The 25,971-nt window shown below is 48.9% G+C and overlaps 1 protein-coding gene across 1 annotated transcript in view; it reads right to left on the bottom strand.

Moving 5' to 3' along the window:
- The window catches only part of LOC121293814 (serotonin N-acetyltransferase-like), a 32,480-nt gene extending 31,429 nt beyond the window's left edge, over positions 1-1,051 (bottom strand). The window contains exon 1 of the mRNA XM_041217158.1: positions 895-1,051. Within this exon, the coding sequence (XP_041073092.1) occupies positions 895-1,051 (157 nt within the window). The remainder of the gene's footprint in view (positions 1-894) is intronic.
- Between the last annotated feature and the right edge of the window lie 24,920 nt (positions 1,052-25,971).

Raw genomic sequence — 25,971 nt, 5'->3', positions numbered from 1 at the left:
CCATCTGCAATATCCCCTATTGGAACCTGATTGCTAAATTCATGGAAGTAGAGAAATTACAACATGCACCACACATTGTACCTGACCCAGTCTTCAACTGGACCACTTGGCTCTAAGTCCGTTTTGCTGCTCATCCCCATATCCTTTCAAATTATGATGCAACTCTTAAACTATAGCCCCTGGGAACACACTGCTCTGAGGCAAGGTGAAATAGGTAATCATCCTCGATCTGTGCTCCTAGATTTTGGCTTATTGAGGATGATTCTGGTCAATCTGTACTTGTTGGCTCACTGATCAAGGATTTTTTTGTGGGATACTTATTAATGAGAGGGCTGGTTAATAAGCTGTAATTATTGAGTTTTGTGGATAACTAAATTTAATGGGAGAAACCCGAATAAGTTTCAAGAAGGAACTAATCGGATTCTCTTCAACAAATGGAATTCAGATTGAGCCTCTACCCACTTGTTGAAACATATAAGATCCTGAGGGGACTGGATAGGGTAGATACTGGGAGAATGTTTCCACTTGGGGAGACCAGAATTTGAGGACATAGTTTAAGAATCAAAGGTCTCCCTTTTAAGACAGAAAAGAGGAGGTTTTTTTTCTGAGCATCATTAGAGTGCAGAATTCTCTTCCCCAGAAGATAGTGGAGGCTGGGGCAGGTCGATTTTTGCTAGAAAAGGGAGTCAAGAGTTATGGGGACAGACAGGAAATTGGAGCTGAGCCCAAAGCCAGATCAGCCATGATATTGAATGGTGAAGCAGCTTTAAGGCCTACGCCTGCTCCTAAATCCTATGTTCCTGTTATTAAAAATGCATCAAGAGAACATTGGGGATAGGTTGGCTAGATGGCCTGAAGGGGCTGAGATTCCTGAGCAAAACCACAGACTCTTACCTTCTCTCTCTATCTCGAAAACACTGATAGCATCCTCGGGGCTGAGGCAGCGGAGCTCATTAGCTGGCAGTGTGTGGCGCCTCTGTCTCCCTGGGCTGGTAGCTGGGGGCCGTGAGTACAGGGGCATCAGGCAGGGCACTGCTGTTAACACAGACATCTCTGTGTCCACTCCACTGGCCAGTGATCTGTGAAACACAGCACAACGTTACTGCCCCTTCGGTACAAGGGTGATTCCTGAATATGTCACCAATGCAAGAGGAGGAGGCTATTCAGCCCCTCTAGCCTGTCCTGCTATTGAATTAGATTGTAGTTGACTTGCCATGGAGCGCAGGGAAAGAGCAGATGGTTGGACAGGGACAGAGGAATGGGTGGATTGCTTTGCCCTATATGGGCACTGCCCCTGGGCTGGCCCTTGTCCCACCCCCTCAATCCGGGAAAAGCATCAATCTCCCGTTACACCGGCATCTAAAGAAAAAGACTATCCCGCTTTACCTGAGATGGTGCTGAGAGGTGACGGCTCCGGGACTGAAGGCGGCTCCTGACCTCCGGGATTTTATCAGATTGGCCGGATTAACGGGCAGTAAATCGGACACGAAGTGCGTCAGCGAGGGCTAGTGAGCCAGGGCCAGACAAGGATTATAGCAGCTCCAGGCTGACACCAATAATGCTTCATACATACAACACATAATACATTCTATAAATATAAGAGACGGCAGATGATAACTAATAAATAAGGTAATATGTCGGATCAGTGAAAGTGGCCACCTAACTGTCAGATCGTGTTGAGAAACGCAGCTGGATCACCACTGGCCTTTGGCAGAGGAAATCTGCCGTCCTCGCTGGCCTGGACTGCAGGGACACTGCAATGTGCTTGACTCTCCCTCGGAAATGCCTGAGGAAGCTAGTCAGTTGCATCAAAGCCACTGCCAGAGAGAGAGAACAATCCCACTGTCTCATAAATCAAAAGGCAAATACATAAAAAATGAAGAGATTTGGTATAAAAATCAAGAGTTGTTATTATTTCCTTGATAATATAGATTGACAATTGGGTTATATCGTCCTTCGTGGTTTCTTTATTCTTTACTAAAACTGTATTACTGAGAATGCTTTATATAAACCTTTAAAGTGATATCTATTATTTCTGCATGAGTTCCGCCACATTGGTTGAACCAGCCGCTTTAGAATGAAACCTAATCCAGGTGTCCCAGCATAATGTATTAATATATTTAAAATAATTTATCGACAGGAACTATTTTCAACTCCAAACTTGAGTTATTCAAGATATGACAGTGGCAGTGAAGTTAGTACAAATACATGAGCAATAACTGACTGGTGAAGAACCCCTGCTCCAACTAGCTTGTCCCACAAAATGGCCATACTTTGTGTATCAGTTTTTTAATTCTTTCAAGGGATGTGGGTGTCACTGGCAGGACCAGCATTTGTTGTTCATCCCTAATGCCCTTGAACTGAGTGGTTTGCTAGGTCATTTCAGAGGGCAGTTAAGAGTCAGCCACATTGCTGTGGGTCTGGAGTCACATGTAGACCAGACCTGGTAAGGACAGCAGATTACCTCCCCTAAAGTGCATTGATGAACCAGATGGGTTATTACTACAATCAATGATAGTTGTCATGGTCACCATTACTGAGACTAGCTTTATATTCCAGATTTATTAATTGAATTTAAATTACATCAGCTGCCGTGATGGGATTGAAACCCATGTCCCCAGAGCAATTGCCTGGGCCTCTGGATTACTAGTCCAGTGACATTACCACCACGCCATGTCTCTCCCATATACTGTATATACACATTGTGATGACCTTTGACCAGGAAGCAGTACAGTAAGGAAAACTTGAAATGTCTTTAAAATGTCTGTGGAATTTGTAATTGTTTTAAATTCAGAATGTTTGAAAAGAACTTTTAAAAGTTTGCATCAATTTTAATGGGATCAATTGTAATTTTCTTGGATAATAAGAAACACTGGTTCATGTGACCTGGCAACCCTTAAGCTGGAAGCAGTACCAGCAGAAAGGGGGTTAAGACCAGAAGCCATTTGGCTGGCAGACACAAAGGAGAGCAACAAGTAGAGGACCTGGAGGGTGAAGGCAATCAGTGCACAGATGCAGACACAAAGAGATGGTAGACAGAGACAGAAAGAGGAGCACAAAGAATTCCTGTGAGGAGAAGAAGCAAATCTCTTTCAGAAAGAGGTCAGTTTTTCTGTTTGACAGAAAAGTAGACAGGAATCTTGGAGGTACTGTGCGAGCTGGCTAAAGCCTGGAACTCTGTATGACTAGCTTGGAAACCCTAAAGAGCTGCGTGTTTTACCAGAAGTTGCTAAAACCATGAACTGAATGTCATTGGTTGGTTGGTTGGTTGGAAAGGAACACTGGAAAGCTACACTGACTGCACAATCTTGACCCAAGGGAGAGAAGCTCATAGAAGTTTGCCTTGCAGATGTTAAGCATGTCTGTGAAACTCTTAAGGTGAAAGTTGTTGCTGGATAGGATTCCTGACCTATCCCACATGAATAAAGAATGACATATTGTGGATCTGTATAGCTATGTAGTGGCACATATCTGCGAGGAATGATGCAGGTGCTTGTGGTTGTGTAAAATGTATCTATGTTGTATTGACTATTTAAAATGTAATTTACTCTTTTATTCGAAGTATCATTTGCCTGTTCATTTCTGTTGGTTCTTATTCGTGTTCAAGCAAAAGTTACAAAAATTGAAATCTTGTTGGTTATTTCTTCATCTGGGGGTTGTTTGGTAAATTTGGTTATTTTGATTATGGTTCCCTCAAGTGGATTGCAACAAAACACTCCCACCCATAAAATGTAAAGATTTCAATCATTAGTTACAACGATCAGTTTTAATCATTATTTTCATGCGCAATATCTTGAAATAATTGGTATAGCAAATGGATGTGTCATAGCACAAAGGAAGATGGTTGTGGCTGTTGAAGGCCAATTATCTCAGTCCTAGGACATCACTGCAGGAGTTCCTCAGGGTAGTGTCCTAGGCCCAAACATCTTCAGCTGCTTCATCAATGACCTTCCTTCAGAAGTGGGGATGTTCACTGATGATTGCACAATGTTCAGTACCATTTTCAACTCCTCAGATACTGAAGCAGTCTGTGTCCATATGCAGCAAGACCTGGACAATATTCAGCCTTGGGCTGATAAGTGACAAGACCACACAAGTGCCAGGCAATGACCATCTCCAACAAGAGAGAATCTAACCTTATCTTCTTGACATTCAATAGCAATACTGTCACCGAGTCCCCCACCAACAACATCCTGGGGGTTACCATTGGCTAGAAATTGAACAGGATCAACCATATAAATACTGTGGCTACAATAACTAGTCAAAGGCTGGGAATTCTGCAGCAAGTAACTTGCCTCCTGACTCCCCAGAGCCCATCCACCATCTACAAGGTACAAGTCAGGCGTGCGACGGAATATTCTCCACTTGCCTGGATGAGTTCAGCTCCAACAACACTTAAGGAGCTTGACACCATCCAGGATAAAGATGGCTATTTGATTGGCAACTCATTTACCACCTTGAACATTCACTCCTTCCATCACTAATGCACAGTGCAGCAGTCAGTACCATCTATTAGATGCACTACCACAACTCACCAAGGCTTCTTCAACAGTACCTTTCAAAGCTGTGACCTCTACCACCTAGAAGGATAATGCATCAGATGCATGGGAACACCACCAACTGCAAATTCAGCTTCAAGCCCCACACCATCCTGACTTGGAAATGTATCACTATTTCTTCACTGTCGCTGGGTCAAAATCCTGGAATCCCCTCCCTAACAGCACTGTGGTTGTATCTAGACCACATGGGCTGCAGTGGTTCAAGAAGGCAGCTCACCACCAACTTCTCAAGGGCAATTAGAGATGGGCAATAAATGCTGGTCTAGCTAATGACACCCACATCCTGTGAACACATTTTTAAAAAGTGGAATAACAATAGAGTTGACTTCTTTCAACGCTAAGAAACAAAACCTGCATTCCATGACACTCCAAATGCAGGCTCACACTTCAAAGTGCTTTAATTGAAGAGTGTAAAAGAGTGGAAGAAAAGCAGGAGGGGATAGTTTAAAATCAAAGAATAGATTGGGAAATGAATGGCACAATAGAAGAAAGGTTTTTTTAAAAGAAAACAAAAGAGAATGGAAAGCTGAATAGAATGTAGTGTCTCAGTAAAGGGTCACAAACAGTGAAGAAGTGAAAAACGGCCAGAGTGGAGGAAGCAGGCAGGAATTTGAAAATTAGACCAAGAATTTAACGCAATTCCCCAGAGATTGCACCATATCGGAGCTGAGAGTAAGAGAGAAAGGTGGCACCTAAACTCTGGCCTTCTTGCTCACCATCTTCAGCCTTTCCTCCACAGAATACTTTTACTCACCTCATTAATAGACAAGCCAGTGGCAGCCTTGGGACCTTGCAGAGCTTCACTCCGTAACTAAGTTGTTGATTAGCAGACGGAAAGTCATCAGCCCTGTCTTAACTTGGCTCCCCAAGCAAATGTTGTAGTAGAAAAATCCTGAGATTTCACATCCTTCTCATGAAATTGTAAATGAAGCTGAATTTGACTGAGAAATAGCATCTCTTGTGATCAATTCATAAGATTGGTGTGTCTGAGCAGTTCAAGATGAAGGTTACCATAAACATATGTATGAAGGGCAGCCCCTTATTTTTAAACAGTGACCCCTAGTTCTAGATTCTTGCACAAGAGGAAACATCCTCTCCACCTCCACCCTGTCAAGACCCCTCAGGATATTATGTTTCAATCAAGTCACCTCTTACTCTTCTAAACTCCAGTCTAGTCTGTCTAAGCTTTCCTTGTAAGACAGCCCACCCATTCCTGGTATTGATATAGTAAACCTTCTCTGAACTGCTTCCAATGCATTTACATCTTTCCTTAAATAAGGAGACCAGTACTATACACAGTATTCCAGATGTAGTCTCACTAGTGTCCTGTACAACTGAAGCATAACCTCCCTACTCATTTATTCAATTCCCCTTGCAATAATATTCTATTAGCTTTCCTTATTACTTGAATTACTGGGATTCCCAGCCTTTGACCTACTCTTGTATTTATATGGTTGTCCAGTTCAGTTTCTGGTCAATGGTAACCCTCAGGATGTTGATAGTGGGGGATTTAGCAATGATAATGCCATTGAATGTCAAGGGGAGATGGTTAGATTCTCTCTTGCTGGAGATGGTCATTGCTTGGCATTTGTGTGGTGTGAATGTTACTTGCCACTTGTCAGCCCAAGCCTGGATATTGTCTAAGTCTTGCTGCATTTGGACATAGACTGCATCAGTATCTGAGGAGTTGTGAATGTTGTTGAACATTGTGCAATCATCAGTGAACATCCTCACTTCTAACCTTATGATGGAAGGAAGGTCATTGATGAAGCAGCTGAAGGTGGGCCTAGGCCACTACCCTGAGGAACTCCTGCAGTGATGGACTGGAGCTGAGATGATTGACCTCCTACAACCACAACCTTTTGCGGAAGTGGGTTGAGTGGAAGTGCCAAAATCTTCCAATATTCCCTAAATATTGGGGAGCTGACAGAGGATTGGAGAGTGGTAAATGTGATACCCGTATTCAAGGGTGTACTGACATTCCTAGTATCTACAGGCCGGTCACTGTGACATTTGTGATGGATAAGGTTTTAGAAACAATGATCATGGAAAGAGCCAATGGGCACTTGGAGAAGTTTGAATTAATTAAGGAGAGCCAGCATAGATTTGAGAAAAGACAGATCATGCTTGACTAATCTAATTGAATTTTTTGATGAAGTAACAGAAAGTTCATGGAGGGAAGGGAATGCATGTTGTCGAAATGGATTTTAAGAAAGGATTTGACAAAATATCACATAAAGGTTGGTCAACAATTGAGGTTCATGGAATAGCAGTCAGCTTGAATACAAAATTGGCTTAAGAACCAAAAACAGCAAGTCATAGTAAAAGTTGCTTTTCATACTGGAGTATAAGAACCTAGGTAGCAGCAATCATACTATGATCGAATTTTACATTCACTTTGATGGAGAGAAGAGTGGTTCCAGGACTAGCATTTTAAACTTAAATAAGGGTCATTGTGAGAGCGTGAAAGCAGAACTAGCTAAAGTGAACTGGCAAATGAGGTTAAGAGGTAGGTCAATAGAGACGCAGTAGCGGGCATTTAAAGGAATATTTCAAAATACTCAGAATAGATACATTTCAAAGAGAAAGAAAAATTCCAAGGGGTGGATCCACCATCCATAATTTAACTAAGAAAGTTAACGATAGATCAAACTTAAAGAAAAAGCATATAGTTGCACAAGGATGGGTGGCAAGTCAGAAGACTGGACAGAATATAAAGAACTGCAAGGGAAGATAAAAGATTAATGAAGGAAAATTAGAGTACGAGAGGAAGCCAACTAGAAATATAAAAACAGATATAAGAGTTTTTATATATATTTAAAGAAGAAAAGAATTAACAAAGTGAGCATTGATCCTAATGAAAGTGAGTCTGGGGAATTAATAATGGAAAATCAGAAAGTGGCAGATGAATTGAACAGGTATTTTGCATTGGTCTCTATCATGTGATAGGTGGGAAAATGGAATTATAGCCCAAGATCAGCCATGATTGTACTGAATGGCAAAGCAGGCTTGATGAGCCATTTGGTCTACTCCTGCTCTGATTTCTTCTGTTGCTATGAGTACAAAAGCAGGGAAGTAATACTGAACCCTTATAACATTCTGGTTTGGCTACAATTAGAGTATTGCATCTAGTTCTTGTCACTACATTTTAGGAAGGATGTGAGGGTCCTTGAGAGGGTGGAATGGTTCCTGGGATGGAGGATTTTCACTTCAAGGTTAGGTTGGGGAAGCTGGGTTGTTCTCCTTAAAGCAAAGGAAATTGAGTGGAGATTTGATAGAGATGTATAAGATTATGACAAGTTTAGATAAGATAAACAAATAAGCATTGTTTCCATTAGCTGATGGTAAGAAGAGCCAAGGGATACAGATATAAGAGTTTGGGCAAGAGATTCAGGGGGAATGTGAGGAAGAACCTTTTTATGCAGTGCGTGGTAACAATCTGGAACTCCTTGCCTGAGAGGGCGGTGGACATGGAGATGATGAATGCTTTCAAAAGGAAATTGGTGGGTGCTTGGTGTATATAAACTTATAGGACTACAGGGATCAAGAGGGGGAATGCAACTGACTGGATTGCTGCACAGGGAGTCAGCTTGGATTTGATGGGCCAAATGGCCCCCTTCTGTTCTGTTATGACTCTCTGATGCTATGTTTGACAACATTGAGGACAGAGTCACCTGCTTGATTGGTACCATAATCACCACCTTAAACATTCACTCCCTGCACCACTGGTTCATAGTGGCAGCAGTGGTACCATTTCCAAGATACAGTTCAACAACTCACCAGGGCTCCTTTGACAGCACCTTCTGAATTACCATCTAGAAGGACAAGGGCAGCAGGCACAAGGGAACACTACCCCTGCAAATTTCCCTTTAAGCTACACACTATCATTGTCAGCAGGTCCCTTGAAATGAGCATGACATCTGCCAGTCTTCATGATTTGTATGTCCTAAGGTGTGAAGGCAGGGCCAATCCTGGAGCCACAATTCTTTGGCAGAGAAAACAAGGATTGCTCCGAGGACTGTTGTTCTCGAGCCAGGGTTCTGATCACTTTCCTTTTGCTTTTGTCACTTCTCTGCAGCAGTGTTTATGTGGTTAGTTTTTGACTGCATTGTGACTTGTTAGGTGAGGCACTGCCACATGGCATGGTTAGTACAAAGTTCCTCCCAAGCGCTGATGTCAATTTGTCTTCTATTCAATGAGTGTCCTTAAAATGTTTTCTGTGTCTTCCTTGAGAGGGCCACCCTTATGCTGTGAAAAGTGGATCTGCTTCAGAAGCGGATTATTTGGCATATGGATGCAGTGCCCAGACCAGCGGAGATGATTTTGCATGATCATGACTGCGATATTGGAAGGATTGACTCAGTGAGGATGGTGGACTTTGTTCAACTTGGAAATCTATTACCTTTGCTATTGCTGGATCAAAATCCTGAAACTCCCTCCCTAACCAAGCTGTTCCAGTACAGTTTCAGCACTGGCATCTTCCTGGCAATGCGGAAAATTGCCCAAGTATGTTGTGTCTACAAAAAGCAGGACAAATCCAACTTGGCCAATTACTGCCCCATCAGTCTACTCTCAATCATCAGTAAAGCATTGGAAGGGGTCTTCAACAGTGCTATCAAGTGACACTTGCTTAGCAATAATCTGCTCACTGACGCCCAGTTTGGGTTCCGCCAGGGCCACTCAGCTCCTGACCTCAATACAGCCTTGGTTCAAACACGGACAAAAGAGCTGAACTCCTGAGGTGAGGTGACTGCCCTTGACAGCAAGGCAGCATTTGACGGAGTGTGGCATCAGGGAGCCCCAGCAAAACTAGAGTCAGTGGGAATCGGGGGAATACTCTCCACTGGTTGGAGTCATACCTAGCACAAAAGAAGATAGTTGTGGTTGTTGGAGGTCAGTCATGTCAGTTCCAGGACATCACTGCAGGAGTTCCTCAGGTTAGTGTCCTTGGCCCAACCATCTTCAGCTGCTTCATCAATGACCTTCCTTCCATCATAAGGTCAGAAGTGGAGATGTTTACTGATGATTGCACAATGTTCAGCACCATTTCTGACGACTCAGATACTGAAGCAGTCCATGCCCAAATTCAGTAAGAAATGGACAATATCCAGGCTTGGGCTGACAAGTAGCAAGTAACATTTGTGCCACATAAGTGCCAGGCAGTGACTATCTGCAACAAGAGAGAATCTAACCATCGCCCCCTTGATATTCAATGGCTTTGCCATCACTGAATCCCCCACGGTCAACATCCTGGATGTTGTGCCTTGTTCGGTGAGGCACTGCCACATGGCATGTTTAGCAGAAAGTTCCTCTCAAGCACTGATGTCAACTTGTCTTCTTTGAGACAAATATCTTCTTCAACATCTGAAGAAGAGTCATCTGGACTCAAACGTTATCTCTTTCTCTCCACAGATGCTGTCAGAGCTGCTTAGTTTTTCCAGCAAGTTTTGTTTTTGTTTCAGATTTCCAGCATCTGCAGTATTTTGATTTTATCCTGGGGGTTACCATGGACCAGAAACTGAACTGGACTAGCAATATAAATACTGTGGTTACAAGGGCAGGTCAGAGGCTGGGAATCGTGCGATGAGTAACTCACCTCCTGACTCCCCAAAGCCTGTCCACCATCTACAAGGCACAAGTCAGGAGTGGGATGGAATACTCCCCACTTGCCTGGATGAGTGCAGCTCCAACAACACTCAAGAAGCTTGACACCATCCAGGACAAAGCAGCCCCGCTTGATCGGCACCCCATCCACAAACATTCACTCCCTCCACCACCGACACAGTGTGTGTACCAACTACAAGGTGCACTGCAGCAACTCACCAAGGCTCCTTAGACAGCACCTTCCAAACCCATGACCGCCACCATCTAGAAGGACAAGGGGCAGCAGACACATGGGGAGCACCGCCGCCTGGAAGTTGCCCTCCGAGCCCCTCGCCATCCTGACTGGGAAATATATCGATAAAAACAAAAATTACCTGGGAAGACTCGGCAGGTCCGGCAGCATCGGCGGAGAAGAGTTCTGTCGAAGGGTCGCGATGACTTGAAACGTTAACTTTATTCTTCTCCGCCGATGCTGCCGGACCTGCCGAGTCTTCCCAGGTAATTCTGTGTTTGTTTTGGGGAATATATCGGCCGTCCCTTCACTGTCGCTGGGTCACAATCCTGGAACTCCCTCCCTAACAGCGCTGTGGGTGGACCTACACCACATGGACAAAATCCTGGAACTCCCTCCCTAACAGCGCTGAGGGTGGACCTACACCACACAGGACAAAATCCTGGAACTCCCTCCCTAACAGCGCTGAGGGTGGACCTACACCACACAGGACAAAATCCTGGAACTCCCTCCCTAACAGCGCTGAGGGTGGACCTACACCACATGGACAAAACCCTGGAACTCCCGCCCTAACAGCGCTGTGGGTGTACCTACACCACAGGGACAAAATCCTGCAACTCTCTCTCTAACAGCACTGAGGGTGGACCTACACCACAGGGACAAAATCCTGCAACTCCCTCCCTAACAGCGCTGTGGGTGTACCTACACCACAGGGACAAAATCCTGGAACTCCCTCCCTAACAGCGCCGTGGGTGTACCTACACCACATGGACAAAATCCTGCAACTCTCTCCCTAACAGCACTGAGGGTGGACCTACACCACAGGGACAAAATCCTGCAACTCTCTCCCTAACAGCACTGAGGGTGGACCTACACCACATGGACAAAATCCTGGAACTCTCTCTCTAACAGCGCTGAGGGTGGACCTACACCACACGGACAAAATCCTGCAACTCTCTCTCTAACAGCGCTGTGGGTGTACCTACACCACACGGATAAAATCCTGGAACTCCCTCGCTAACAGCGCTGTGGGTGTACCTACACCACACGGACAAAATCCTGCAACTCTCTCTCTAACAGCGCTGAGGGTGGACCTACACCACATGGGACAAAATCCTGGAACACCCTCCCTAACAGCACTGAGGGTGGACCTACACCACATGGACAAAATCCTGCAACTCCCTCCCTAACAGCACTGAGGGTGGACCTACACCACACGGACAAAATCCTGGAACTCTCTCTCTAACAGCGCTGAGGGTGTACCTACACCACATGGACAAAATCCTGGAACTCTCTCTCTAACAGCGCTGAGGGTGTACCTACACCACACGGACAAAATCCTGGAACTCTCTCTCTAACAGCGCTGAGGGTGTACCTACACCACATGGACAAAATCCTGGAACTCTCTCTCTAACATCACTGAGGGTGTACCTACACCACACGGACAAAATCCTGGAACTCCCTCCCTAACAGCGCTGTGGGTGTACCTACACCACACGGACAAAATCCTGCAACTCTCTCTAACAGCGCTGTGGGTGTACCTACACCACACGGACAAAATCCTGCAACTCTCTCTCTAACAGCGCTGTGAGTGTACCTACACCACACGGACAAAATCCTGCAACTCCCTCCCTAACAGCGCCGTGGGTGTACCTACACCACAGGGACAAAATCCTGGAACTCCATCCCTAACAGCGCTGAGGGTGTACCTACACCACACGGACAAAATCCTGCAACTCTCTCTCTAACAGCGCTGAGGGTGTACCTACACCACATGGACAAAATCCTGGAACTCTCTCTCTAACAGCACTGAGGGTGTACCTACACCACACGGACAAAATCCTGGAACTCCCTCCCTAACAGCGCTGTGGGTGTACCTACACCACACGGACAAAATCCTGCAACTCTCTCTCTAACAGCGCTGTGGGTGTACCTACACCACACGGACAAAATCCTGCAACTCTCTCTCTAACAGCGCTGTGAGTGTACCTACACCACACGGACAAAATCCTGCAACTCCCTCCCTAACAGCGCCGTGGGTGTACCTACACCACAGGGACAAAATCCTGGAATTCCCTCCCTAACAGCACTGAGGGTGTACCTACACCACACGGACAAAATCCTGCAACTCTCTCTCTAACAGCGCCGTGGGTGTACCTACACCACATGGACAAAATCCTGGAACTCCCTCCCTAACAGCGCTGTGGGTGTACCTACACCACACGGACAAAATCCCGCAACTCTCTCTCTAACAGCACTGTGGGTGTACCTACACCACACGGACGAAATCCTGGAACTCCCTCCCTAACAGCGCTGTGGGTGTACCTACACCACACGGACAAAATCCCGCAACTCTCTCTCTAACAGCACTGTGGGTGTACCTACACCACACGGACAAAATCCTGCAACTCCCTCTCTAACAGCGCTGTGGGTGTACCTACACCACATGGACAAAATCCTGCAACTCTCTCTCTAACAGCGCTGTGGGTGTACCTACACCACACGGACAAAATCCTGCAACTCCCTCTCTAACAGCGCTGTGGGTGTACCTACACCACATGGACAAAATCCTGCAACTCCCTCTCTAACAGCGCTGTGGGTGTACCTACACCACATGGACAAAATCCTGCAACTCCCTCTCTAACAGCGCTGTGGGTGTACCTACACCACAGGGACAAAATCCTGGAACTCCCTCCCTAACAGCACTGTGAGTGTACCTACACCACAGGGACAAAATCCTGCAACTCGCTCCCTAATAGCGCTGTGAGTGTACCTACACCACATGGACAAAATCCTGGAACTCCCTCCCTAACAGCGCTGTGGGTGGACCTACACCACAGGGACAAAATCCTGCAACTCTCTCTCTAACAGCACTGTGGGTGTACCTACACCACACGGACAATATCCTGGAATTCCCTCCCTAACAGCGCCATGGGTGTACCTACACCACATGGACAAAATCCTGCAACTCCCTCCCTAACAGCGCTGAGGGTGTACCTACACCACACGGACAAAATCCTGCAACTCTCTCTCTAACAGCGCTGAGGGTGGACCTACACCACACGGACAAAATCCTGGAACTCCCTCCCTAACAGCACTGTGGGTGTACCTACACCACACGGACAAAATCCTGGAACTCTCTCTCTAACAGCGCTGAGGGTGTACCTACACCACACGGAGAAAATCCTGGAACTCCCTCCCTAACAGCACTGTGGGTGTACCTACACCACACGGACAAAATCCTGGAACTCTCTCTCTAACAGCGCTGAGGGTGGACCTACACCACAGGGACAAAATCCTGGAACTCTCTCTCTAACAGCGCTGTGGGTGTACCTACACCACAGGGACAAAATCCTGCAACTCCCTCTCTAACAGCGCTGTGGGTGTACCTACACCACATGGACAAAATCCTGCAACTCTCTCTCTAACAGCGCTGTGGGTGTACCTACACCACACGGACAAAATCCTGCAACTCCCTCTCTAACAGCGCTGTGGGTGTACCTACACCACATGGACAAAATCCTGCAACTCCCTCTCTAACAGCGCTGTGGGTGTACCTACACCACATGGACAAAATCCTGCAACTCCCTCTCTAACAGCGCTGTGGGTGTACCTACACCACAGGGACAAAATCCTGGAACTCCCTCCCTAACAGCGCTGAGGGTGGACCTACACCACAGGGACAAAATCCTGCAACTCCCTCCCTAACAGCGCTGTGAGTGTACCTACACCACATGGACAAAATCCTGGAACTCCCTCCCTAACAGCGCTGTGGGTGGACCTACACCACAGGGACAAAATCCTGCAACTCTCTCTCTAACAGCACTGTGGGTGTACCTACACCACACGGACAATATCCTGGAACTCCCTCCCTAACAGCGCTGTGGGTGGACCTACACCACAGGGACAAAATCCTGCAACTCTCTCTCTAACAGCGCTGTGGGTGTACCTACACCACACGGACAAAATCCTGCAACTCTCTCTCTAACAGCGCTGAGGGTGGACCTACACCACACGGACAAAATCCTGGAACTCCCTCCCTAACAGCACTGTGGGTGTACCTACACCACACGGACAAAATCCTGGAACTCTCTCTCTAACAGCGCTGAGGGTGTACCTACACCACACGGACAAAATCCTGGAACTCTCTCTCTAACAGCACTGTGGGTGTACCTACACCACATGGACAAAATCCTGCAACTCTCTCCCTAACAGCACTGAGGGTGTACCTACACCACATGGACAAAATCCTGGAACTCTCTCTCTAACAGCGCTGAGGGTGTACCTACACCACACGGACAAAATCCTGGAACTCTCTCTCTAACAGCGCTGAGGGTGTACCTACACCACACGGAGAAAATCCTGGAACTCCCTCTCTAACAGCGCTGTGGGTGTACCTACACCACATGGACAAAATCCTGGAACTCCCTCTCTAACAGCACTGAGGGTGTACCTACACCACACGGACAAAATCCTGCAACTCCCTCCCTAACAGCGCTGTGGGTGTACCTACACCACATGGACAAAATCCTGGAACTCTCTCTCTAACAGCACTGAGGGTGGACCTACACCACATGGACAAAATCCTGGAACTCTCTCTCTAACAGCGCTGAGGGTGTACCTACACCACACGGACAAAATCCTGGAACTCCCTCTCTAACAGCACTGAGGGTGTACCTACACCACACGGACAAAATCCTGGAACTCCCTCTCTAACAGCGCTGTGGGTGTACCTACACCATACGGACAAAATCCTGCAACTCTCTCTCTAACAGCACTGTGGGTGTACCTACACCACACGGACAAAATCCTGGTACTCCCTCTCTAACAGCACTGAGGGTGTACCTACACCACACGGACAAAATCCTGGTACTCCCTCTCTAACAGCACTGAGGGTGTACCTACACCACATGGACAAAATCCTGGAACTCCCTCTCTAACAGCACTGAGGGTGTACCTACACCACACGGACAAAATCCTGGAACTCCCTCTCTAACAGCGCTGTGGGTGTACCTACACCATACGGACAAAATCCTGCAACTCTCTCTCTAACAGCGCTGTGGGTGTACCTACACCACACGGACAAAATCCTGCAACTCTCTCCCTAACAGCGCTGAGGGTGTACCTACACCACACGGACAAAATCCTGCAACTCCCTCCCTAACAGCGCCGTGGGTGTACCTACACCACAGGGACAAAATCCTGCAACTCTCTCTCTAACAGCGCCGTGGGTGTACCTACACCACAGGGACAAAATCCTGCAACTCTCTCTCTAACAGCGCTGTGGGTGGACCTACACCACACGGACAAAATCCTGCAACTCTCTCTCTAACAGCGCTGAGGGTGTACCTACACCACATGGACAAAATCCTGGAACTCTCTCTCTAACAGCCCTGAGGGTGTACCTACACCACATGGACAAAATCCTGGAACTCTCTCTCTAACAGCACTGAGGGTGTACCTACACCACATGGACAAAATCCTGCAACTCTCTCTCTAACAGCACTGAGGGTGTACCTACACCACACGGAGAAAATCCTGGAACTCTCTCTCTAACAGCACTGAGGGTGTACCTACACCACATGGACAAAATCCTGGAACTCTCTCTCTAACAGCGCTGAGGGTGGACCTACACCACAGGGACAAAATCCTGCAACTCTCTCTCTAACAGCGCTGTGGGTGGACCTACACCAGATGGACAAAATCCTGCAACTCTCTCTCTAACAGCGCTGAGGGTGGACCTACACCACACGGACAAAATCCTGGAACTCCCTCCCTAACAGCACTGTGGGTGTACCTACACCACACGGACAAAATCCTGGAACTCTCTCTCTAACAGCGCTGAGGGTGTACCTACACCACACGGACAAAATCCTGGAACTCTCTCTCTAACAGCACTGTGGGTGTACCTACACCACACGGACAAAATCCTGGAACTCTCTCTCTAACAGCGCTGAGGGTGTACCTACACCACACGGAGAAAATCCTGGAACTCCCTCTCTAACAGCGCTGTGGGTGTACCTACACCACATGGACAAAATCCTGGAACTCCCTCTCTAACAGCTCTGAGGGTGTACCTACACCACACGGACAAAATCCTGCAACTCCCTCCCTAACAGCACTGAGGGTGTACCTACACCACAGGGACAAAATCCTGGAACTCCCTCCCTAACAGCGCTGTGGGTGTACCTACACCACATGGACAAAATCCTGGAACTCTCTCTCTAACAGCACTGAGGGTGGACCTACACCACATGGACAAAATCCTGGAACTCTCTCTCTAACAGCGCTGAGGGTGTACCTACACCACACGGAGAAAATCCTGGAACTCCCTCTCTAACAGCACTGAGGGTGTACCTACACCACACGGACAAAATCCTGGAACTCCCTCTCTAACAGCGCTGTGGGTGTACCTACACCATACGGACAAAATCCTGCAACTCTCTCTCTAACAGCGCTGTGGGTGTACCTACACCACGCGGACAAAATCCTGGTACTCCCTCTCTAACAGCACTGAGGGTGTACCTACACCACACGGACAAAATCCTGGAACTCCATCCCTAACAGCGCTGAGGGTGTACCTACACCACACGGACAAAATCCTGCAACTCTCTCTCTAACAGCGCTGAGGGTGTACCTACACCACATGGACAAAATCCTGGAACTCTCTCTCTAACAGCACTGAGGGTGTACCTACACCACACGGACAAAATCCTGGAACTCCCTCCCTAACAGCGCTGTGGGTGTACCTACACCACACGGACAAAATCCTGCAACTCTCTCTCTAACAGCGCTGTGGGTGTACCTACACCACACGGACAAAATCCTGCAACTCTCTCTCTAACAGCGCTGTGAGTGTACCTACACCACACGGACAAAATCCTGCAACTCCCTCCCTAACAGCGCCGTGGGTGTACCTACACCACAGGGACAAAATCCTGGAACTCCCTCCCTAACAGCACTGATGGTGTACCTACACCACACGGACAAAATCCTGCAACTCTCTCTCTAACAGCGCCGTGGGTGTACCTACACCACATGGACAAAATCCTGGAACTCCCTCCCTAACAGCGCTGTGGGTGTACCTACACCACACGGACAAAATCCCGCAACTCTCTCTCTAACAGCACTGTGGGTGTACCTACACCACACGGACAAAATCCTGGAACTCCCTCCCTAACAGCGCTGTGGGTGTACCTACACCACACGGACAAAATCCCGCAACTCTCTCTCTAACAGCACTGTGGGTGTACCTACACCACACGGACATAATCCTGCAACTCCCTCTCTAACAGCGCTGTGGGTGTACCTACACCACATGGACAAAATCCTGCAACTCTCTCTCTAACAGCACTGTGGGTGTACCTACACCACACGGACATAATCCTGCAACTCCCTCTCTAACAGCGCTGTGGGTGTACCTACACCACATGGACAAAATCCTGCAACTCTCTCTCTAACAGCGCTGTGGGTGTACCTACACCACACGGACAAAATCCTGCAACTCCCTCTCTAACAGCGCTGTGGGTGTACCTACACCACATGGACAAAATCCTGCAACTCCCTCCCTAACAGCACTGTGAGTGTACCTACACCACACGGACAAAATCCTGGAACTCCCTCCCTAACAGCGCTGTGGGTGTACCTACACCACATGGACAAAATCCTGGAACTCCCTCCCTAACAGCGCTGTGGGTGGACCTACACCACAGGGACAAAATCCTGCAACTCTCTCTCTAACAGCACTGTGGGTGTACCTACACCACACGGACAATATCCTGGAATTCCCTCCCTAACAGCGCCATGGGTGTACCTACACCACATGGACAAAATCCTGCAACTCCCTCCCTAACAGCGCTGAGGGTGTACCTACACCACACGGACAAAATCCTGCAACTCTCTCTCTAACAGCGCTGAGGGTGGACCTACACCACACGGACAAAATCCTGGAACTCCCTCCCTAACAGCACTGTGGGTGTACCTACACCACACGGACAAAATCCTGGAACTCTCTCTCTAACAGCGCTGAGGGTGTACCTACACCACACGGAGAAAATCCTGGAACTCCCTCCCTAACAGCACTGTGGGTGTACCTACACCACACGGACAAAATCCTGGAACTCTCTCTCTAACAGCGCTGAGGGTGGACCTACACCACAGGGACAAAATCCTGGAACTCTCTCTCTAACAGCGCTGTGGGTGTACCTACACCACAGGGACAAAATCCTGCAACTCCCTCTCTAACAGTGCTGTGGGTGTACCTACACCACATGGACAAAATCCTGCAACTCTCTCTCTAACAGCGCTGTGGGTGTACCTACACCACACGGACAAAATCCTGCAACTCCCTCTCTAACAGCGCTGTGGGTGTACCTACACCACATGGACAAAATCCTGCAACTCCCTCTCTAACAGCGCTGTGGGTGTACCTACACCACATGGACAAAATCCTGCAACTCCCTCTCTAACAGCGCTGTGGGTGTACCTACACCACAGGGACAAAATCCTGGAACTCCCTCCCTAACAGCACTGTGAGTGTACCTACACCACAGGGACAAAATCCTGCAACTCCCTCCCTAACAGCGCTGTGAGTGTACCTACACCACATGGACAAAATCCTGGAACTCCCTCCCTAACAGCGCTGTGGGTGGACCTACACCACAGGGACAAAATCCTGCAACTCTCTGTCTAACAGCACTGTGGGTGTACCTACACCACACGGACAATATCCTGGAACTCCCTCCCTAACAGCGCTGAGGGTGTACCTACACCACACGGACAAAATCCTGCAACTCTCTCTCTAACAGCGCTGTGGGTGTACCTACACCACACGGACAAAATCCTGGAACTCCCTCCCTAACAGCACTGTGGGTGTACCTACACCACACGGACAAAATCCTGGAACTCTCTCTCTAACAGCGCTGAGGGTGTACCTACACCACACGGACAAAATCCTGGAACTCTCTCTCTAACAGCACTGTGGGTATACCTACACCACATGGACAAAATCCTGCAACTCTCTCCCTAACAGCACTGAGGGTGTACCTACACCACATGGACAAAATCCTGGAACTCTCTCTCTAACAGCGCTGAGGGTGTACCTACACCACACGGACAAAATCCTGGAACTCTCTCTCTAACAGCGCTGAGGGTGTACCTACACCACACGGAGAAAATCCTGGAACTCCCTCTCTAACAGCGCTGTGGGTGTACCTACACCACATGGACAAAATCCTGGAACTCCCTCTCTAACAGCACTGAGGGTGTACCTACACCACACGGACAAAATCCTGCAACTCCCTCCCTAACAGCACTGAGGGTGTACCTACACCACAGGGACAAAATCCTGGAACTCCCTCCCTAACAGCGCTGTGGGTGTACCTACACCACATGGACAAAATCCTGGAACTCTCTCTCTAACAGCACTGAGGGTGGACCTACACCACATGGACAAAATCCTGGAACTCTCTCTCTAACAGCGCTGAGGGTGTACCTACACCACACGGAGAAAATCCTGGAACTCCCTCTCTAACAGCACTGAGGGTGTACCTACACCACACGGACAAAATCCTGGAACTCCCTCTCTAACAGCGCTGTGGGTGTACCTACACCATACGGACAAAATCCTGCAACTCTCTCTCTAACAGCGCTGTGGGTGTACCTACACCACACGGACAAAATCCTGGTACTCCCTCTCTAACAGCACTGAGGGTGTACCTACACCACACGGACAAAATCCTGGAACTCCATCCCTAACAGCGCTGAGGGTGTACCTACACCACACGGACAAAATCCTGCAACTCTCTCTCTAACAGCGCTGAGGGTGTACCTACACCATACGGACAAAATCCTGCAACTCTCTCTCTAACAGCGCTGTGGGTGTACCTACACCACACGGACAAAATCCTGCAACTCTCTCCCTAACAGCGCTGAGGGTGTACCTACACCACACGGACAAAATCCTGCAACTCCCTCCCTAACAGCGCCGTGGGTGTACCTACACCACAGGGACAAAATCCTGCAACTCTCTCTCTAACAGCGCCGTGGGTGTACCTACACCACAGGGACAAAATCCTGCAACTCTCTCTCTAACAGCGCTGTGGGTGGACCTACACCACACGGACAAAATCCTGCAACTCTCTCTCTAACAGCGCTGAGGGTGTACCTACACCACATGGACAAAATCCTGGAACTCTCTCTCTAACAGCCCTGAGGGTGTACCTACACCACATGGACAAAATCCTGGAACTCTCTCTCTAACAGCACTGAGGGTGTACCTACACCACATGGACAAAATCCTGCAACTCTCTCTCTAACAGCACTGAGGGTGTACCTACACCACACGGAGAAAATCCTGGAACTCTCTCTCTAACAGCACTGAGGGTGTACCTACACCACATGGACAAAATCCTGGAACTCTCTCTCTAACAGCGCTGAGGGTGGACCTACACCACACGGACAAAATCCTGGAACTCCCTCCCTAACAGCACTGTGGGTGTACCTACACCACACGGACAAAATCCTGGAACTCTCTCTCTAACAGCGCTGAGGGTGTACCTACACCACACGGACAAAATCCTGGAACTCTCTCTCTAACAGCACTGTGGGTGTACCTACACCACACGGACAAAATCCTGGAACTCTCTCTCTAACAGCGCTGAGGGTGTACCTACACCACACGGAGAAAATCCTGGAACTCCCTCTCTAACAGCGCTGTGGGTGTACCTACACCACATGGACAAAATCCTGGAACTCCCTCTCTAACAGCACTGAGGGTGTACCTACACCACACGGACAAAATCCTGCAACTCCCTCCCTAACAGCACTGAGGGTGTACCTACACCACAGGGACAAAATCCTGGAACTCCCTCCCTAACAGCGCTGTGGGTGTACCTACACCACATGGACAAAATCCTGGAACTCTCTCTCTAACAGCACTGAGGGTGGACCTACACCACATGGACAAAATCCTGGAACTCTCTCTCTAACAGCGCTGAGGGTGTACCTACACCACACGGAGAAAATCCTGGAACTCCCTCTCTAACAGCACTGAGGGTGTACCTACACCACACGGAAAAAATCCTGGAACTCCCTCTCTAACAGCGCTGTGGGTGTACCTACACCATACGGACAAAATCCTGCAACTCTCTCTCTAACAGCGCTGTGGGTGTACCTACACCACACGGACAAAATCCTGGTACTCCCTCTCTAACAGCACTGAGGGTGTACCTACACCACACGGACAAAATCCTGGTACTCCCTCTCTAACAGCACTGTGGGTGTACCTACACCACATGGACAAAATCCTGGAACTCCCTCTCTAACAGCACTGAGGGTGTACCTACACCACACGGACAAAATCCTGGAACTCCCTCTCTAACAGCGCTGTGGGTGTACCTACACCATACGGACAAAATCCTGCAACTCTCTCTCTAACAGCGCTGTGGGTGTACCTACACCACACGGACAAAATCCTGCAACTCTCTCCCTAACAGCGCTGAGGGTGTACCTACACCACACGGACAAAATCCTGCAACTCCCTCCCTAACAGCGCCGTGGGTGTACCTACACCACAGGGACAAAATCCTGCAACTCTCTCTCTAACAGCGCCGTGGGTGTACCTACACCACAGGGACAAAATCCTGCAACTCTCTCTCTAACAGCGCTGTGGGTGGACCTACACCACACGGACAAAATCCTGCAACTCTCTCTCTAACAGCGCTGAGGGTGTACCTACACCACATGGACAAAATCCTGGAACTCCCTCCCTAACAGCACTGTGGGTGTACCTACACCACAGGGTCAAAATCCTGGAACTCCCTCCCTAACAGCACTGTGGGTGGACCTACACCACACGGAGAAAATCCTGGAACTCTCTCTCTAACAGCACTGAGGGTGTACCTACACCACACGGACAAAATCCTGGAACTCCCTCCCTAACAGCGCCGTGGGTGTACCTACACCACACGGACAAAATCCTGCAACTCCCTCCCTAACAGCACTGTGGGTGTACCTACACCACACGGACAATTTCCTGGAACTCCCTCCCTAACAGCGCTGTGGGTGTACCTACACCACATGGACAAAATCCTGGAACTCTCTCTCTAACAGCACTGTGGGTGTACCTACACCACAGGGACAAAATCCTGCAACTCCCTCCCTAACAGCGCTGTGGGTGTACCTACACCGCACGGACAAAATCCTGGAACTCCCTCCCTAACAGCACGGTGGGTGTACCTACACCACACGGACAAAATCCTGGAACTCTCTCTCTAACAGCACTGAGGGTGGACCTACACCACACGGACAAAATCCTGGAACTCTCTCCCTAACAGCGCTGTGGGTGGACCTACACCACACGGACAAAATCCTGGAACTCTCTCCCTAACAGCGCTGTGGGTGGACCTACACCACATGGACAAAATCCTGGAACTCCCTCCCCAACAGCACCGTGGGTGTACCTACACCACACGGACAAAATCCTGGAACTCCCTCTCTAACAGCACTGTGGGTGTACCTACACCACAGGGACAAAATCCTGGAACTCCCTCCCTAACAGCACTGTGGGTGTACCTACACCACACACGGGGACAAAATCCTGCAACTCCCTCCCTAACAGCGCTGTGGGTGTACCTACACCACACGGACAAAATCCTGGAACTCTCTCTCTAACAGCACTGTGGGTGTACCTACACCACACGGACAAAATCCTGGAACTCCCTCCCTAACAGCGCTGAGGGTGGACCTACACCACACGGACAAAATCCTGGAACTCCCTCCCTAACAGCGCTGTGGGTGTACCTACACCACACGGGACAAAATCCTGGAACTCCCTCCCTAACAGCGCTGAGGGTGGACCTACACCACATGGACAAAATCCTGGAACTCCCTCCCTAACAGCGCTGAGGGTGTACCTACACCACAGGGACAAAATCCTGGAACTCCCTCCCTAACAGCGCCGTGGGTGTACCTACACCACATGGACAAAATCCTGCAACTCTCTCCCTAACAGCGCTGTGGGTGTACCTACACCACACGGACAAAATCCTGGAACTCCCTCCCTAACAGCGCCGTGGGTGTACCTACACCACATGGACAAAATCCTGGAACTCCCTCCCTAACAGCGCTGTGGGTGGACCTACACCACACGGACAAAATCCTGGAACTCTCTCTCTAACAGCACTGTGGGTGTACCTACACCACAGGGACAAAATCCTGGAACTCCCTCCCTAACAGCGCTGAGGGTGTACCTACACCACACGGACAAAATCCTGGAACTCCCTCCCTAACAGCGCCGTGGGTGTACCTACACCACACGGACAAAATCCTGCAACTCCCTCTCTAACAGCACTGAGGGTGTACCTACACCACATGGACAAAATCCTGGAACTCCCTCCCTAACAGCGCCGTGGGTGTACCTACACCACACGGACAAAATCCTGCAACTCCCTCTCTAACAGCACTGAGGGTGTACCTACACCACATGGACAAAATCCTGGAACTCCCTCCCTAACAGCACTGTGGGTGTACCTACACCACACGGACAAAATCCTGCAACTCCCTCTCTAACAGCACTGTGGGTGTACCTACACCACATGGACAAAATCCTGGAACTCCCTCTCTAACAGCGCTGTGGGTGGACCTACACCACACAGGACAAAATCCTGCAACTCCCTCTCTAACAGCACTGTGGGTGTACCTACACCACACGGACAAAATCCTGCAACTCCCTCCCTAACAGCGCTGTGGGTGTACCTACACCACACAGGACAAAATCCTGGAACTCCCTCCCTAACAGCGCCGTGGGTGTACCTACACCACATGGACAAAATCCTGGAACTCCCTCCCTAACAGCACGGTGTGTGTACCTACACCACATGGACAAAATCCTGGAACTCCCTCCCTAACAGCGCCGTGGGTGTACCTACACCACAGGGTCAAAATCCTGCAACTCTCTCTCTAACAGCGCTGAGGGTGGACCTACACCACACGGACAAAATCCTGCAACTCTCTCTCTAACAGCACTGAGGGTGTACCTACACCACAGGGATAAAATCCTGGAACTCCCTCCCTAACAGCGCTGTGAGTGTACCTACACCACACGGACAAAATCCTGCAACTCTCTCTCTAACAGCACTGAGGGTGTACCTACACCACAGGGATAAAATCCTGGAACTCCCTCCCTAACAGCGCTGTGAGTGTACCTACACCACACGGACAAAATCCTGCAACTCTCTCTCTAACAGCACTGAGGGTGTACCTACACCACAGGGATAAAATCCTGGAACTCCCTCCCTAACAGCGCTGTGAGTGTACCTACACCACACGGACAAAATCCTGCAACTCTCTCTCTAACAGCACTGAGGGTGTACCTACACCACAGGGATAAAATCCTGGAACTCCCTCCCTAACAGCGCTGTGAGTGTACCTACACCACACGGACAAAATCCTGCAACTCTCTCTCTAACAGCACTGAGGGTGTACCTACACCACAGGGATAAAATCCTGGAACTCCCTCCCTAACAGCGCTGTGGGTGGACCTACACCACACACGGGGACAAAATCCTGCAACTCTCTCTCTAACAGCGCTGTGGGTGTACCTACACCACACGGACAACTTCCTGGAACTCCCTCCCTAACAGCGCTGTGGGTGGACCTACACCACACGGACAAAATCCTGCAACTCTCTCTCTAACAGCACTGTGGGTGTACCTACACCACACGGACAAAATCCTGCAACTCTCTCTCTAACAGCACTGAGGGTGTACCTACACCACAGGGATAAAATCCTGGAACTCCCTCCCTAACAGCGCTGTGAGTGTACCTACACCACATGGACAAAATCCTGCAACTCTCTCTCTAACAGCGCTGTGGGTGTACCTACACCACAGGGATAAAATCCTGGAACTCCCTCCCTAACAGCGCGGTGGGTGGACCTACACCACATGGACAAAATCCTGCAACTCCCTCCCTAACAGCACTGTGGGTGTACCTACACCACACGGACAAAATCCTGCAACTCTCTCTCTAACAGCACTGAGGGTGTACCTACACCACAGGGATAAAATCCTGGAACTCCCTCCCTAACAGCGCTGTGGGTGGACCTACACCACACACGGGGACAAAATCCTGCAACTCTCTCTCTAACAGCACTGAGGGTGTACCTACACCACAGGGATAAAATCCTGGAACTCCCTCCCTAACAGCGCTGTGGGTGTACCTACACCACACGGACAACTTCCTGGAACTCCCTCCCTAACAGCGCTGAGGGTGGACCTACACCACACGGACAAAATCCTGGAACTCTCTCTCTAACAGCACTGAGGGTGGACCTACACCACATGGACAAAATCCTGGAACTCCCTCCCTAACAGCGCTGAGGGTGTACCTACACCACACGGACAAAATCCTGCAACTCTCTCTCTAACAGCAGCATGGGTGTACCTACACCACACGGACAAAATCCTGCAACTCTCTCTCTAACAGCACTGTGGGTGTACCTACACCACACGGACAAAATCCTGGAACTCTCTCCCTAACAGCACTGTGGGTGTACGTACACCACACGGACAAAAT

This window comes from Carcharodon carcharias, chromosome 22 (genome assembly GCF_017639515.1).
Source record: "Carcharodon carcharias isolate sCarCar2 chromosome 22, sCarCar2.pri, whole genome shotgun sequence".
Classification (NCBI taxonomy): domain Eukaryota; kingdom Metazoa; phylum Chordata; class Chondrichthyes; order Lamniformes; family Lamnidae; genus Carcharodon; species Carcharodon carcharias.
Note: the sequence above shows the minus strand (reverse complement) of the source record. Positions and strands in the feature narration are given on the sequence as shown.